At 39.2% G+C, this 16035-nt stretch overlaps 1 protein-coding gene across 2 annotated transcripts in view; it reads right to left on the bottom strand.

The window, feature by feature from the left end:
* LOC126416788 (YLP motif-containing protein 1) overlaps positions 1-16035 on the bottom strand; it is a 661447-nt gene that overhangs the window by 115472 nt on the left and 529940 nt on the right. The window contains exons 6-7 of one of the 2 annotated variants that reach the window (XM_050084654.1): positions 5668-5850; positions 2397-2490 (exon numbers count right to left, since the gene is read on the bottom strand). In XM_050084654.1, the coding sequence (XP_049940611.1) occupies positions 2397-2490; positions 5668-5850 (277 nt within the window). The remainder of the gene's footprint in view (positions 1-2396; positions 2491-5667; positions 5851-16035) is intronic. The other variant, XM_050084655.1, reaches the window with a different exon arrangement.

The raw sequence follows: 16035 nt of genomic DNA, 5'->3' as shown, positions 1-16035 counted from the left end.
TGTAATGAAGAGTTAACTAAGTAACTAGAATAGCAACAGATATAATTTGGTTCAGACAAGGTTAGTGCAGTACTGAGTGCACCCACCCTCCTCCTCTGTAGATTCTTCAGTAGTAAATCTAATAATGCCCTTTTTCAGTAAAGCAAAAGAGAATGTGACAGTATTCATAAATTTTGTTTAAGCCACAGCCGAATTGATTAACTGGTCAGTTGAAATGACTCTATAGATGGCCGATCTATGTCTAACAAGTGAGGCTAAAGCTTATGTGATATATCATGAGATGCTTAGTAAAGCCAGCACATTCAAACAATTAGCAGAGTGTTTATGCCCACATTCAAACAATTAGCAGAATGATATCACTGTGGGAAGAAGAGCCAACTGAAGGAACAATGTCATCAGCTACAGTGACTATTTTGGCCACAAGGTAAACAATGTGGAAATAAGGAGGAGGTTAAACAAAACAAACAAAAGTAGGCATTAAATGCAAACAGTAATGTTTCTTCCATTGGGAAACATTCCCGGTAGACCATAGTACATACCCATACAGACAAAATTATTGCTGCTTGATGGGCTTGGTACAGGTAGGCACTGATGAACAATTGTCTGTCATTAGTTTGGATCTCATGGACAAGAGGGGGCTAAACACTACAAGGTACAGATTACATGGAGTAGAAAATAATGACATGAAGTCATTGGGGACAACACAGGTCAGCTTTAAGTTAGGAACTAAAGGGCTTAGAGAGCAGATGTGAGTGTTGCAAACTATGATACAGGGATATTCTGTAACTCTTGGACTTGACTTTCTGGATAGGCATTGTGTTAAAACTTATCTTTGACAGCATACAGTTGAACTTAGTGGAAATTCATTTCCAATGGATGCAACAGCTGCAAATATTACTATATTGCATGGTACACAGACTCTCAAAGTGACACTAACTAAACTGTGTACATGTGCATTAAAGATAGTTTTGGATGACAAAGTACCTGCTGATAGAGGGAAGTTGATTTGGGCAATTGTGGATATTGACATATCAGTATAGATCAACAGATGATCAGAGCCTCAAAGAAACCATCAATGCATTGTACTACATTTCAAGATTCACTGCTTGAAAGACAGTGAATGGGAAGCCATGGAAACATTGTTGTTGAACTACTCAGACTTGTTTAAGTAAGATGCAGTTGTCAGTAACACTCTTAACATGACATTGTATGCCAGTAGGTGATAATACACCAGTCTAACCAAAAAACCATATTGAACAGCAAAGTATGAGGGTGAGTCAAATGAAAACTTAAATATTTTTTGAAATATTATTTATTGTGCAGAAGTGGTACAAAGCTGTATCACTTTTCAACATAATCTCCCCCACACACAATGCAAGTCCTCCAGCGCTTACAAAGTGCTTAAATTCCTTTACAAAAAGATTATTTTGGTAGCCTGCACAACCACCCATGCACCATGTGGAGTACCTCTTCATCAGAATGGAACTTCTTTCCTCCCATTGCATCATTCAGTGTCATTCGGCAGTTTTCCTTCACTACGGCTTCAACTGCTGCAATGTTCTGTGGAGTCACAACTTGTTTTGCCTGACCTGGATGAGGAGCATCTTCCATTGAAGTCACACCATTTGTGAACTTCCTACTCCATTCATAGACTTGCTGCTGTGACAAACATGCTTCATCATACTGAACCTTCATTCATTGATGAATTTTAACAGGTTTCACACCTTTACTACGCAAAAACCGAATGACAGAATGATGCTATTCCCTGGTGCAAGTCGCAAGTGGGTCAGCCATCTCTATACTGATACTGCGATGGTATGTGTGCATCTGCACTATGCTGCCACCTACAGGCCATTCTGCATGCTGTTTGTAGCATACTTACCAACTTACAGGATCACGGCATGAAATTTCAATTTGTTATTACAAGTTTAAGGTTTTCATTTGACTCACCCTCATACCTACAAGCACCAGTAGATGAATTTATAGAGAAACAGCTAACTGAAGGCATTATTGAACATAGCGATAGTCCCTGGTCAGCTAATATTACCATTGCATGCCTACATCTTTAACAGCAAAGGCATCAGATGACTTATGATCTATTAACTTAGTTTGATGGCTTTTACAATATGTATGTGGCATCAGTATCTATCTGCATATTACCAATTCAGAATGAGAGTTTCCAATAAATTGTATAAATGTATCCATTTATTGATATAGTATATGAGATGTTGAAGCATAACTGCCCTTCTGAATTACCCTCTGGGAGTAAATCTCACTTTATATATGTACACACACCACAACTATGCATGTTCTACACAGGTGTACAAGTGCAGTGAGGCCATAGCAGAAGCAAGTGAAATGTCTGCCTGCACTGTACCTGTCACATGGATACATACTTGTACCTAGCTGGGTGTTTCCCTGTATGTTTGTACCTGTCTGTATCTGTGACTAATCCACTCCCTTTGTGGTTAAATATGTGACTGTTCTGATCTGAAATATAAAGAAAAGAAAGAAATTAATTAATAGCTACAAAACTGTCCTGTAAGTAGTCAATATTAAAGATAGTTTACATACATAAATACAGTCATTGAACTGAAATACAGGTTTACATCTGATTGGAGTGTGTGTATATCATCAAACGGATGTAACTGCTGGTCTATGTATAAATAAAAAAATTATGCAATATCCTCAAGGACTTGGGATGATACTTGCTGCATTTGACAAATGTTCAGAGAGGGACTTCCTGTAATAGTTCTGATACTGATATGTAAGAATCATAGCTTACTGACTTGCTTATCTGGAGTATATTGCCTCTCTCGGTACCTTTTTTCTTTTGTGGACATCATCTCCTGTGCAGTTTGGCCTGTGTTGGGGATTAAAATCATTCTTATCTATGTCCAACAAGCTATCAAATAACAGAGGCCACTCTCTGAATATATATATTCCAACTCTTACAGTTGTAGAACACTCCATATACAACTATCTGCAGTTTTAAATTGTCAGTTCAATCAAGTACTACAAACTGGTAGACAGTTCAGAGTCAACATTCAACATTCTATCATACTTCAGAGGAGACTGACTGACTTCTCTTGCATGGTGTAGGCCATTGTTATGCTGTGTGCTATTACATGGAGTGCAGTTTGTTTCCAAGGCAGGTGCAGCTGCATGAAGTAATCAACTAACCAGCATTTGGCACAAAAGCGCCACTCCTTCTTGCAGAAATGCCCCATCTATCATGCCCATTAACATCCACATACAACACCACTTCTCTATGTAATATGTGTATCCAAATTCCCTAAACCTACTAATAAAAATTAACTGTATGTCTGGCAATCATCATTCATCAGTACTATTAACATTTTGTAGCATATCACTCGACTGAAGTGGCATCTGGGTTTAGTATGTGGATACTGAGGGTTGTAGTGTAAATGATTCATCCATCACAGCCATTGGCAATCAAATGGTGCTCAGGAGGCCTTTCTGTGCGCCCTCCGTTTTATCCTGGAGGCAGTAACTGTGCTGAGTTTAGTGGTGCACACTGTTTGTAACATCTGTTCTAGGGAACAACAACGCTTAGCCAATTAGTATGTACTACTGTTGAATAACTTCAGCCACTTTAACAGAATCTCACTGTGGGCCTGCAGGAAGCTGAATGGATGAATCAATGGATTGCTGCATATATTGAGCTCAATGTTTATGTGGTATGCCACTGCTTTCAGTAGAAATTTGAAACATTCATACACCTGTAGACCAGATTCTGGACTCTGCATAGCACAGCCACACCTCAAGATTGATGCATCATGTGAGCAGCAGTGGCTGACTGAACACCATCCAAGGAAGAAATCTGGTCAATGGTTGCTGTGTCATCAAGGACCATTGGGAACCGTCTGCAGACAGCAGGACTAAGATCACATGTTCCTTTGGCCAGGTATGACCTACACCACAACTCTGCCAAGCATTGCTACTCTGGTGTGATTAGGGAGTCAACTGGACAGTGAAATGGCACTCAGTTGTCATCAGTGATGAGAGTAGGTTGCTTCTTTGTGTGTGATGGGCTTACATGTATATGGCATAGACCTGGTAAGTGGCCTATTCCAGAGCCAGAGTGCATTTGCTCATGACACAGAGGCTCCACCACAGGCTACATGGTGTGGAGGGCCATCAGATACAACTAATGGTCAAATCTGGAATTTCTGCAGGATAAAGTAATCAATGCCCATTACATTGAATAGGTTGTTATCCCTGTGCTATATGCATCTCTTCGACAGGAAGGTGATGTACTTTTTCAGGAGGACACCGCATGTCCACATACAGCTGTTGTGACACAACATGCTTTTTACTGTGTACAACAACTGTCCTGGCCAACAGGATTACCAGATCTCTTGCCAATCGAAAGGTGCTTGGAACAATCACCACAGGATGCCATTTGGTACCTCCATGCTTGCAAAAACACATACCTACATTGCTGCCATGTACTGATGTGACTGTTTAGGCATCCTTTACTGTGATATGTGAGTTTCGTGTGGTCAGAATTCAAAATCTGATACAACAGTAATGAACAAACTGTCAATAAAATGACTTTGTCCTTGAGGTGGTTGTGTTTTTTCCTAGTATTGTATGTATCTCTCACAAAAATAATGCAGAAGAGACTTTTAAAGCATCAGATCTGTGTTTATTTACACACACTGTCACCTATTGGTTTAGTCTGATTAGAATAGGAAGAGAGCTCTCTCTTCTGTTCGATACTAGAACAGCTTTCAATGAGGGCATGCTGGGAAGTAATGCTTCCCAATTTTTTGTCTGAAAACTCTCAAAGTGTTTTGAATAAAATATGTGTTATTAACATTCTGCATATTTATTTCTTAAGATAGTTACCCTGGCAGTGAACACATTTCTGAGACACCGACATAGTTACATTACACACTGCCATGCTACACGTTACAATTCTGAGCCTTCTGTTAGCAGAGGGTTGTAAATATGTAGACAGGAAGAATAAAGATGTAAAACGTTAGTAGCTTTTGTTCTGTTTATACAGATCTAAGAGTTTTCACATGAAAAATTTGGAGTCATTACTTTTCAGCACGCCCTCATAATTACAAAGTGGGACAGTGTAATGAATGGTTTCTTTGGGCACAATAGCACTGGACACCTTATTGACTTATTCTCAGAACAATTTATACTACATCAGTGATGTATTTTATTGTGAATTTATTTTATATTCATCACAGTTCAGCTGTGATATCAGGTAAAATGGTAAATGCAGAGAGAACACAGATGTTGCAACTGTCTTGGTCTGGTTCCTTTTAGAAGTGTTTGATGCACCAAATACTCTGACCCATAAACTAAATAAATAATGGAAGTATTATGAAGATTCTCTGCACAGAAAAATATGCATGTGAAATCAGTTTCATTGAATATCAAAAAGGTAAAATGCACATGGCAGTTTGCATTAAAATGGGTGATTTGATTAAAATTGTCATAAAACAAATTGCAAAAATGTATGAAAACAATAACGGACATATTATGGAGATGTCACTTTTTCCTTGCAGTGTACAATCTCTGACAATTGTATTCCATTTAAGACAGTTATTTAATCAATTATGTTTTAATAGAATCAGCTAAATTCATTTAAATTAAAGTTAATTTACAGCATACTCATGTACATACCATCATACTGTTGGTACTGATGCTGACTTTGCCAGGAATCTTGATTATAGAATCCTCGTTGAGCCTGCTGCACTGGGACATGTAGTAACATGCCATTTTCCACATACTTTTGCTGATGAGGTGGTTGTTTAAATTGCTGCTGGTGTTGCTGCTGCTGCTGTGAAGGTAGAGGTTCATTCTCAGCTGCAACAAGTACACATCTCTTATGTACAAGTCCTTCAATATTTCATGTTTATTGTTTGTGACAATAAGATAACTCATAAATAACAATGTTATTCTCATACCTGGAGGAATAAGAAACTATTTACATCAATTAATTTTGTTCCATGGGTTTCATGCAGAAAAATTCCTGGGATGTGAAAAAAGTCAGACTTCCATTTCTTTTAAGTGCAGTGCAATAGAATAACTTGAATTTTAGAAATATTGTAATATTATAGTACTAATATACTCATATAACCTAGCACAAGAGTTTCATGAACTATCCTGACAATATTTTTCAATGGAGTTGAAACATCTGGCCAAAAAAAAATTCTGTTATTAATTCTTAAGCTGCACTCACTCACACAGTATGGTCCATAAATCTCATCATGAAACAGAGTCTACATGGCTGTGGATAAGTCAAATTATACATTAACTGGCAGAAGCAGCCACTGCAGATAACTTTATTGAAGTAGAGAACAACAAATTACAACTAGAGCAAATCTGCTCACAGTGATAAATGTGAGAATTGCTTCTAAATTGCTTAACAACTACATACATCATGGTTATAATTAACCTTTCTCTACTTAGAGGGCTCACTTAAAAATTAGTGATTGTAGGACAATGAAACTTTGTGGAAACATCTGTAAGGATATGTGGAAGAGAAATAATGAACAAATAATTAAAAGAAATGTGTTTTAATTTCCACAGGTGAGGGTAACATTTCTTAATTCCATACCACAATTATGTTCCAGGTTACAGACATTGCTCAGTGTAATGACTGTCTGCATCCATGACAACCACTCTACTCCTGCATCTGTGACAACCACCCTACTCCTGCATGAAGCATCTCAGGAGGGATGTTCACTATCTCCCTCGTTATGGTCATCTTCAACTTCCACACTGTGTCCAGTATTCTCAGCTACAGTAAAAGTAATTTCTTCAACAATTCTTGGTGCAGTTGGCTGTTGGCCAATCCCAAAAGCAATTCCCAAATTGTAATTAATTCAAACTTCTAACTCATATTCTTCAACTCATGTGGAAAGAGGACCTCTCTGTATTCCTTTAGTGTGTGGATAACTGCAAAGGGCAGCAGCACTATTGCTGTTGTTTTTATAAAACAGCTTTATGAGCAAAGCCCTGCTCACTTTGTTCAGACCAATATCGATTGCGTGCAACTGTAATACACACTGATGCTTTTAGCCCTATATCACCACACAAGTGGCAGCACCTAACAGCAGGTCATGACACTAATACTACTAACAAGGCAAATCCTACAGTCCACATTCTGAACATCATTCTTAGAAAGTTGGGTATCCATTACATAAATAGTTTTCCATCTACAATGGCTTAAGTACCAGAATGTTAACTGTAACCACCCTGCATGTTAGCATAAAAACAGTGACTTTGAAAAAAGTTTTTGCTCTCCTTATTACATAACTTAAGTGTTACTTTCACCTAATACTAAGCATTTATATCATTTTACACAGAACACCATCATCTGCCTGTACACTGGTAGTGTTAACATCTGTTTAATATGAACATTAGTGTTACTAAAATTTTCAAATCAGAGCCAAAATACTATGTTAAATTATAGAAAGAGTGGCTAGTAAGGTATCTTTTACTTTTTGTTCTGAGCAGTTGGGAGGTTTCCAGGTTTCCAACTTCCTTCCTGGTGTATTTCATTCTTATTTTTATTGACCACAAATACCATTAGGTAGTAAGTGTAGTGTCACATGAGTGTAAGAATCAGATAGCTGCTGATGAAGCTTCACCAAGTTCTTCAGTTGTCAACTTTATTTTTTCCGCACACTTTTGCTCAATAAGTTTTTGACTCTCATGCTTTATATACCTTGCACAGCTATTGTTGCCACCTGTCATTTGTGAGTGATTTTGCACATTGACATCGAACATAGGCAGTGGTCACAGTAATGTGACAGGACCATGTAACAAACACTGCTACTTGCCATGTAGCTAACAAAACTTTTCAATCTCTGAATCTATATATTCAGATAATTTGCAGAAATAGGGGCTAATCTGAACTTGCAGAGATTCCAAATTCCTTGTTTTATACTAGATGGGTGTTTGAATATCTTCCCACCAAAAAACATACCTCCATTATGAACCCTATGCAATTAGGTGAAGACCACATGAAAATTATGTTTTTGTTCCTGTATTGTGGCTCTGTAAATCACAGTTCAGGTGTAACTGATCTTTATTATCACCAACAAAAATGATTAAGAAGTAAGTGTACTGGCACATGAGTGCAAGCATTCCTGTATCAGTGTCCTCCCAGGTGTTCATTGTAGTAGTTGTTTCCATTTTATGCACAAAATTTCAACATCTAACTCAGTCCTCTCCCTCAGGTGCTGGAAGTTTTGCTATTATATATACTTGCTGCCTGGGCTTCAACCAGATTGCGAACTAGTGTTGATCTCGTACTGCTGTTTATAGCCAAGTTAAATTCCCCGCACCTGCTACACACTTTGATGCTCTTTTGTGCTTCAGAGCCCTCACTGATATTCCATAAAGTGCACATTCTCCTATTGTTTCCCAGCACTGGTAGGTGCATTGTCCAATAAGATCTTAATAAATTCAGTGCCAGAATCCAAGCCTTATTTAAACTGCAACTTCCATCCCATTTTATTAGGTTTTCCCACATTTTCATTTCTATAAATTTCTTAATTACGATGTCCCAGGAAACCAGTGTTTGCACCAAGAGCCTGGTCTTACCATATTTCATTTTATGACTGTATTCAAGGCAGTGCTCAAAGGGAATTTGCTTATTTGCTTTAGTCAGGTGTGTTGTTGATGTTCCTTACAACTCCCTTTGACACGTCTAATGGTGTTGCATTTATTTATGGAGGCCTAGATCATCTTTAGTGTTACAAAGAAGACTTTTTATCTTTGTTGACAGAAGAAAAATATGCTTGTAGGGCTGCCCATGCTCTTTAGATAAAAATAATTATGGATAAAATAACTTTGGGTACTGGGCCATATCTTTACTAAAACTACTAAACTGCCATCATTTTGGCTGACTTGCTGCAGCCATCTTGAGGGCAGTTCACTGCTGTACATCAGTCCTGTCTTCCTTTATATATTGTTATTTTCAGTTATCTGGTGGATACCAATGTCAAATATCTGAGATGTCATGGGACAGTTTGAAGAGGCTATTATGGAGAGGTGGCTGTACGATATGCTATTTCTTGTGCTATTCTGGAGGCTGTTTGGAAGGCAGCTTTAGTAGGTGACGGTAGGTGGTTGCATATTGGCTGTCTGTTGCCTGTGCCACTCTGATAAGTGATTGGTAGGGAAACTCTTGTTAGTTGTTGAAAGACAATGGCAGATCAGCAGCTTGAGCTTGTATCTAGGGGGTGCTGTTTTCCTGCAGCAAGGCATTAAAACTGCATGATAGTTCTCTTGCACTATAGTGTTAAACCCTGGTCAAATGGTGTTGCTAGCTAGTGAACACAAGCAGTTTACTGGACTGGAATCACTGGCAGCAAGGTCATTGGCAACTTGTAACTATCTCCTCCATGTTCATGTTGTTAGGGCATTTAATTATTTCAGTAGACTTCCTTATTTTCTTTGCAGTGTTCAGGGCTGCTGAGCAAGCATATGAGGTAGGTTTTCAAAAATGGATAGGATGGCCACATTTCTGGTGGTGTTCTGCTACAGCTGATTTGTTGTGCTACCCCTGACATGTTTGTTGTTTTGGTTGTGGTCTTCAGTCCTGAGACTGGTTTGATGCAGCTCTCCATGCTACTCTATCCTGTGAAAGCCTCTTCATCTCCCAGTACCTACTGCAGCCTATATCCTTCTGAATCTGCTTAGTGTATTCATCTCTTGGTCTCCCTCTATGATTTTTACCCTCCACGCTGCCCACCAGTACTAAATTGGTGATCCCTTGATGTCTCAGAACATGTCCTACCAACTGATCCCTTCTTCTATTCAAGTTGTGCCACAAGCTCCTCTTCTCCCCCAATTCTATTCAATACCTCCTCATTAGTTATGTGATCTACCCATCTAATTTTCAGCATTCTTCTGTAGCACCACATTTCGAAAGCTTCTATTCTCTTCTTGTCTAAACTATTTATCATCCATGTTTCACTTCCATACATGCCTGCACTCCATACAAATACTTTCAGAAACGACTTCCTGACACTTAAATCAATACTCGATGTTAACAAATTCCTCTTCTTCAGAAACGCTTTCCTTGCCATTGCCAGTCTACATTTTATATCCTCTCTACTTCAACCATCATCAGTTATTTTGCTCCCCAAATAGCAAAACTCCTTTACTACTTTAAGTGTCTCATTTCCTAATCTAAGTCCCTCAGCATCACCCGACTTAATTCGACTACATTCCATTATCCTCTTTTTGCTTTTGTTGATGTTCATCTTATACCATGTGTGATGTCTTTAGAAAAAGGAAGTAGTAGTACCATGGAAGCACCATAGAAATTTATATAAACAGCCACGGGTCAGTATCTGCCAGTGTAGTGATGTGTGTCACAATAACAGACATGCCTGTGGATTGCGCAGAAAGGATAGCTGAACTCACCAGTAGATGGACTAGGTGCTGGGTTTTAGTGATTGGCACTCGAGGCATATAAATAAGTTTGGATTTTAAGGCAGGGGTCACTTGTCATGGCCAGAAGCCAGCAGTACCATGACAATATCAAGGTGATGCCGGACGGTGAGACAACTGGGCTCCGCCAGCTGCAGCCACAGGTTTGAGACCAGGCTGTGCCTGCCATCTGCAGTAAGCACTTCATGGGGCTTAGTGTCACTACCCTGTTGCCTGTGCCTGCCACCAGTGATGCTGATGCTGAGTTCCTAGAGGGTCACAGTGCCACAGCACCAGCCACTAGCCAATTTTTGTTCAAGTTCAGCAGGTTGTAACTTGCATACAGAAGACTCACACACCACTAGTGTGAACGCATGGGAGCTGTGGAAAGTTGTAAATGGTGTCAAAGTATGACTTTCTAGGAATTTAAGCAAGGCACAGAGTAATTATGTTTTTGAAGTTAAGGATAGTAATGTAGAAGTAGCAGCTCTGATATCCAGTGAAATTAGTTAGTCAGTGGTAGCTGTAGTGTCAGACAGAATGAGTGTGGGGTGTACTAAAGTAACTGAATGTGAGGATAGCAACATGGGTGATTTAAGTTCAGTATGCAATAGTACCTGGCCCACTGGGTGTTAATAGGTCTTGTGTTGAGACCAGAGAGCCTGGGATGGATGCACAGCAAAGTGTACATGTACATGTTTATGCAGAGAGGTGAACTGCAGATGATTTTGTTTCTTTAGATACTACAGAGAATGCACACAGGACATTATTGATACTTGTGTGGCAGATGTTGTGGCTGAAACAGTACAGGCACACATAGTTCATCAGAAGCAGGATGACAAAGGAAAAGGGAGAGGAGACAACTTTGTAACATCTGTGATCAAGTAGACAAGGCTGAATCTGTTGAATGGTGGACACCAGTGAATGTAGTGCAAGCACTAATACTCAGTCACAGCCTTGCAGGGCAAGCAGCTGACGTGTGCAGCAAGTTGTTTACCACACAGCCATTGTCTGATGCACACAAAAGTATAAAGTGGGTGAAAAGTGCAAAGCAATCTGAAAGTAAACATTCTGACTGAAAAACCTGCCAAACTTTACCATCAGTGACAGACAGCTGTTTCCATTGTAGAGCCATCATGGGCTGCATCCAAACCAATTAAACTGTGCACAAATGCATTAAGGAGAAGTTAACATGATACAGTGTGACCAGGTACCAGAAAGTTGTTATGGGTGAGCAGGAGTACCGGCAAATCTCCGATTTGGAGGAGAATTCAGCTTTTACTGAGTGCTACAGTAGGAGAAGTAAGTGGGACTACCTGTTGAAGTCTTGTGAATAGTATGACCTTATGTGGTTTTCTTGTAATGATAGTTCTGGGAGTATGTTTTGGGAAGCATAAGGAGAACTGTTGAAATGGGGACAAGGTTCCAAAAATTGTTACAAAACAAAGAGTTAAGAAACCACTGAACTGACGGATGGTACACCAAGTGTAAGAATTTAATGAAGCCAGACCATGTTTTGTTGATGTTTCTCTGTCTAACTCTCATGTATTTGAAACAATGAACTGTGTGGAAGGCAGACCCAGAGCTAATCTGAGTACCTGTGGACTGGTTACCCTGCGTGAGAGATGAAATAGAGATTAAGGGAGGTAGGACATCAAACGGGCCGACTTGGAGCAGGAGAGGCACCACAGACCATTTTAATTTCCACTGTCTATACTTTTACAAGTAAATTCATAAAACTTTGTCAGCATGACCAGGAAGGATTCAGCATTCACACTCATAGCAGTGGGACTTCAAAAACATAACAAAATAATTCATTTTACATGTGAAATTTCATCATTTTTTCAATTACTACTGGCTGCATTTGTTGCTATAGGTACACTTTCCTTCATAAGTAAGAGAGACTGTTTGGTGAATTTTGCACAGCATACAAACCATACTTACAGGTGTCTGAAACTCTAGAATCTATTTAATTTATGAAAGAATGAATGAGCTGTTGTGTTTTAAACTTTATGTTTAGAAAAAAAATCAAATTTTGTAGTTAATTATCTCAATTTTTACCAGTTTTTAATAGATTTGGAAAATTCTAGAGTTTCATACACCTGTAAGTATGTTTTGTATGCTGTGCAAAATTCATCAAAGAATCTCTCTTACTTGTGAAGAAAAATATACCTATAGCAACAAATGCAGACAACAGTATGTGAAAAAATGATGAAATTTCATATCTACAAAAAAAATAATTTTGTTATGTTTTTGCACTTCCACTGCTATGAGTGTGAATCCTGAATCCTTCCTTGTCATGCTGACAAAGTTCTATGAATTTATTTGTAAAAGTATAGACAGTAGAAAATAAAATGTCCTGTGGTGCCTCTCCTGCTCCAAGTCGGCCCATTTGACATCCTACCCCCCTTAATGGAGTCAGGGATGAATACAGTTATTTGCCTGCTAGTTAAGAATAGCCAATTTAGTATTGGATACTTGTTTTACAGATTAAGGGTAGAAATAATTGCAATAGATTAAGGGGCTCAGGTAAGACCTGAGGGACCATGTCTTTTCTATACAGAAGGGCAGTGTAGTGTCACTATCCGGTCTTTAGACTAAAAATTATTCGTCTTTAACAAAAGTAAGAAGAAGTTGCATGGAAGTGCTATAGAATGTTGCATTAACAGCTGCAGGTCTATAGTCACCAATATGGTGACATGTTGGTCACAATAAAAGACACAGCAGCAGATTGCACAGCAAGGATAGCGAAGTTCAGTGGTAAACACATCTCACAGCAGTAACCTTGTACCAAATAGGGAAGTGTCACCCCACTAGGGCAAGTCTCTTGCTGTGGCGCCAGGTTTTAGTGAAATGAATGTGCCCTGGAGGCATATGAAGAAGTCTGGATTTTAAGGCAGGGATCACTTATCATTGCCAGAAGTCAGCAGTACCACCTCACTGCCAGGGCAACGTCAGACAGTGGGATGACTGGGCTCCACCATATGAAGCCATGGATTCAGGACCAGACTGCAACAGCTGTCTACACCAAGTCCTTTACGGACTTGATGTCATTGCCCAGCCTGCCTGCCATCTGCCCCTGCTGCCACTGACATTGAGTTCCTAGTCAGACATGGTGATGCAGCACCAGCTGCCAGCTGACTCCTGTCCAGAACAAGGGCAGCGAGTTGTACCTTGCACATATCGGACTCCACATGCCACCACTGCAGCTGTGTGCAAAGCTGAGTGGCCATCTCCTGAGTGGAATGCCATCACAGCAGAACATGAAACACAGCTGACATCTATGTCCATGGCCTACAGAGGCTGCTGACCTCAGCAGTGCAAGATGCCATCTCAGCAGCACCAGGCAGAAGCTGCAACTTATTCACCAGCTCCACCAGGGGCAATGTGTAGAGGCAAGCATGGCACACTACATCATGTATCAAAATCAATAGAATCTCTTTGTACTTGTTAAGTGTTTGCCCTGGGTCCAACAGCCTGTCACCACCACTCAGTACTACCTGATTGATTCACAACAGGTAACATGTTTCTAAAGGAGTCTACCTGTTTGAAGTCTATGGGTCACAGTTCTAGCCACTGAATTTTTTTGTGAAGGATGGTGATGGGTTGAGGTGTGGAGATACAGTTAAGTGTTCATGTGTTTTCTATGTACACAGTGACCAGAGATCTGTCTTGCCTTCTCGTAACTAACAAGTTGATGAAAGGTAGTTGCTGGCCTTTTAAGTTCCACTGTGCATTTTATGTTATGATGAATGAACTATCAATTTTCTATGAGCTATTTAAGTTTTTTGTTCCATATGGCCACACCACAAATGTGTTGTCCACATATCAATAAAATCACTAGTTTGAACTTAGCAGCTTCTAGTGCCTTTGCTTGAAAGTATTCCATGTATAAGTTCATCATGAATGGTGGTAATGGAAGGACTAGTCACCACCAGTTCATCATTTTGTTCATAAAATTTTCCATAAATTGAGCAGGTGTTGTAGTACCAATCAAGAATGCCTGAGAAAGAGGTTGAGACTAACACAGAAGAAGAAAAGTCAAGAACTGCTTACCTACAATTGCATCCCCAATATCTGGAACAACTGGTAGGTCCCGTCTAGTGTATTCCACTTCTGTCAGGAAAAATAAAAATTCGTTTCTGAAGTGTTAAAGACAATCTGTGTCTCAAAAAGGAGGGTGAGGACCACACTACTCCCTGTGACAGACTATTAGAAAAATTGAGGAAAGGTGTAAGGATATCAGTGGCACACCTGACTAAAACCACCAAGAAAATTCATGGTCATTGAGCATTGCTTCGGGTATATAATGAAATGAAATATGTTGAGACCAGTATCATGTTGCAGATACCATGGTACAACATAATTAAGGAGTTTGCTAAAATAAAAGTATCAAAATCCCAATAAATTAGGACAAGATTTCAGTTCAAACAAAAATTGAGGTGTGGCACACAATTTATTCATATCTTGCTGGGCATCACATGCACCAGAGCAGGAAAATGCTGATAGTAAGAGCATTTCATGGAAATCAGTGAGGACTCTGAAAAACAAAAGAGCATTAAAGGGCACAGTGGACATCATAGGTTGAACTCAGCTATAAGTAATGCCAAGAGACCAAAAACAGTTCACAGTCTGGTTGGAGTCCAGGTAGCAAGTACACATAACAACAAAATTCACAGCACCTTAAGAAGATATCTCAATCAGTCATCAAAATATTGTGCATAATACAGAAACTACTTAGTTTGACACCCACAAGTACACTATTATTCAATCACACCAAGGAAACCTGAAATATCACAATTCCAATATCCTAGAATAGGCTCCTGCAAGAGGTACAGTTACTTAATTTCGACCATATGCTTACTGCTCACTTCTGCTGAATAAAAATTTTATTTACTTTATGTTCACTGCACCTAGAAGACAATTCTGGAAGACAACAGGGAGTGAAAATATGCAAAATAAGGTGACATCCTTGTCTTTAGGTCAACACAAGGAGAGACACATCTAAAGGCATAACACACTGAACTGGGTTTCAGGATTAGTGTATCTATGTATTTTTTCCCATTCTAACTTTTATTCCAGTTGGATCACAAGGAACTTTACACAGTATGTTTCATTTAGTATGACCTTTAGAATCCGCTTTTGGTGCTAACAGATTATGATTGTTGGTTTAGAAGTGTATAATATACATCTTTGAGAAATTAAGAATTAATCTGTTACCCGTGAAACATTTGCAGGCATGCTCAGCTATCATTTAAGTTGTGTCTGCTACATTATGGTTGAGAGCCTTGATTAATATGCTTGTGTTCTCAACAAACATTACAGTGTAGTGATTCAAGAATTTCTGCATAAATTCTAGAACCACTCGGCCTTCTACCATCTCGAACACATGATATTTTAGATATGAGTGCGAGAAAATGGAATCCTATCTACTGTGCATCACATGTTTGTGTGTGCAGGTTGGAAATAAGTCACAAGGAGAATGTATATGTGGTGGTCAAACTGCACCAACAAGTACTTGTCGGTCAATCCATGGAAGTTTAGTGAAAATGGACAGAAGAACCATGGAGTGTTTATGCTACTCTGTTCTAATTGTGTTTT

This window comes from Schistocerca serialis, chromosome 8, assembly GCF_023864345.2.
Source record: "Schistocerca serialis cubense isolate TAMUIC-IGC-003099 chromosome 8, iqSchSeri2.2, whole genome shotgun sequence".
Lineage (NCBI taxonomy): Eukaryota > Metazoa > Arthropoda > Insecta > Orthoptera > Acrididae > Schistocerca > Schistocerca serialis.
This window is presented reverse-complemented; position numbering and strand designations above follow the sequence as displayed.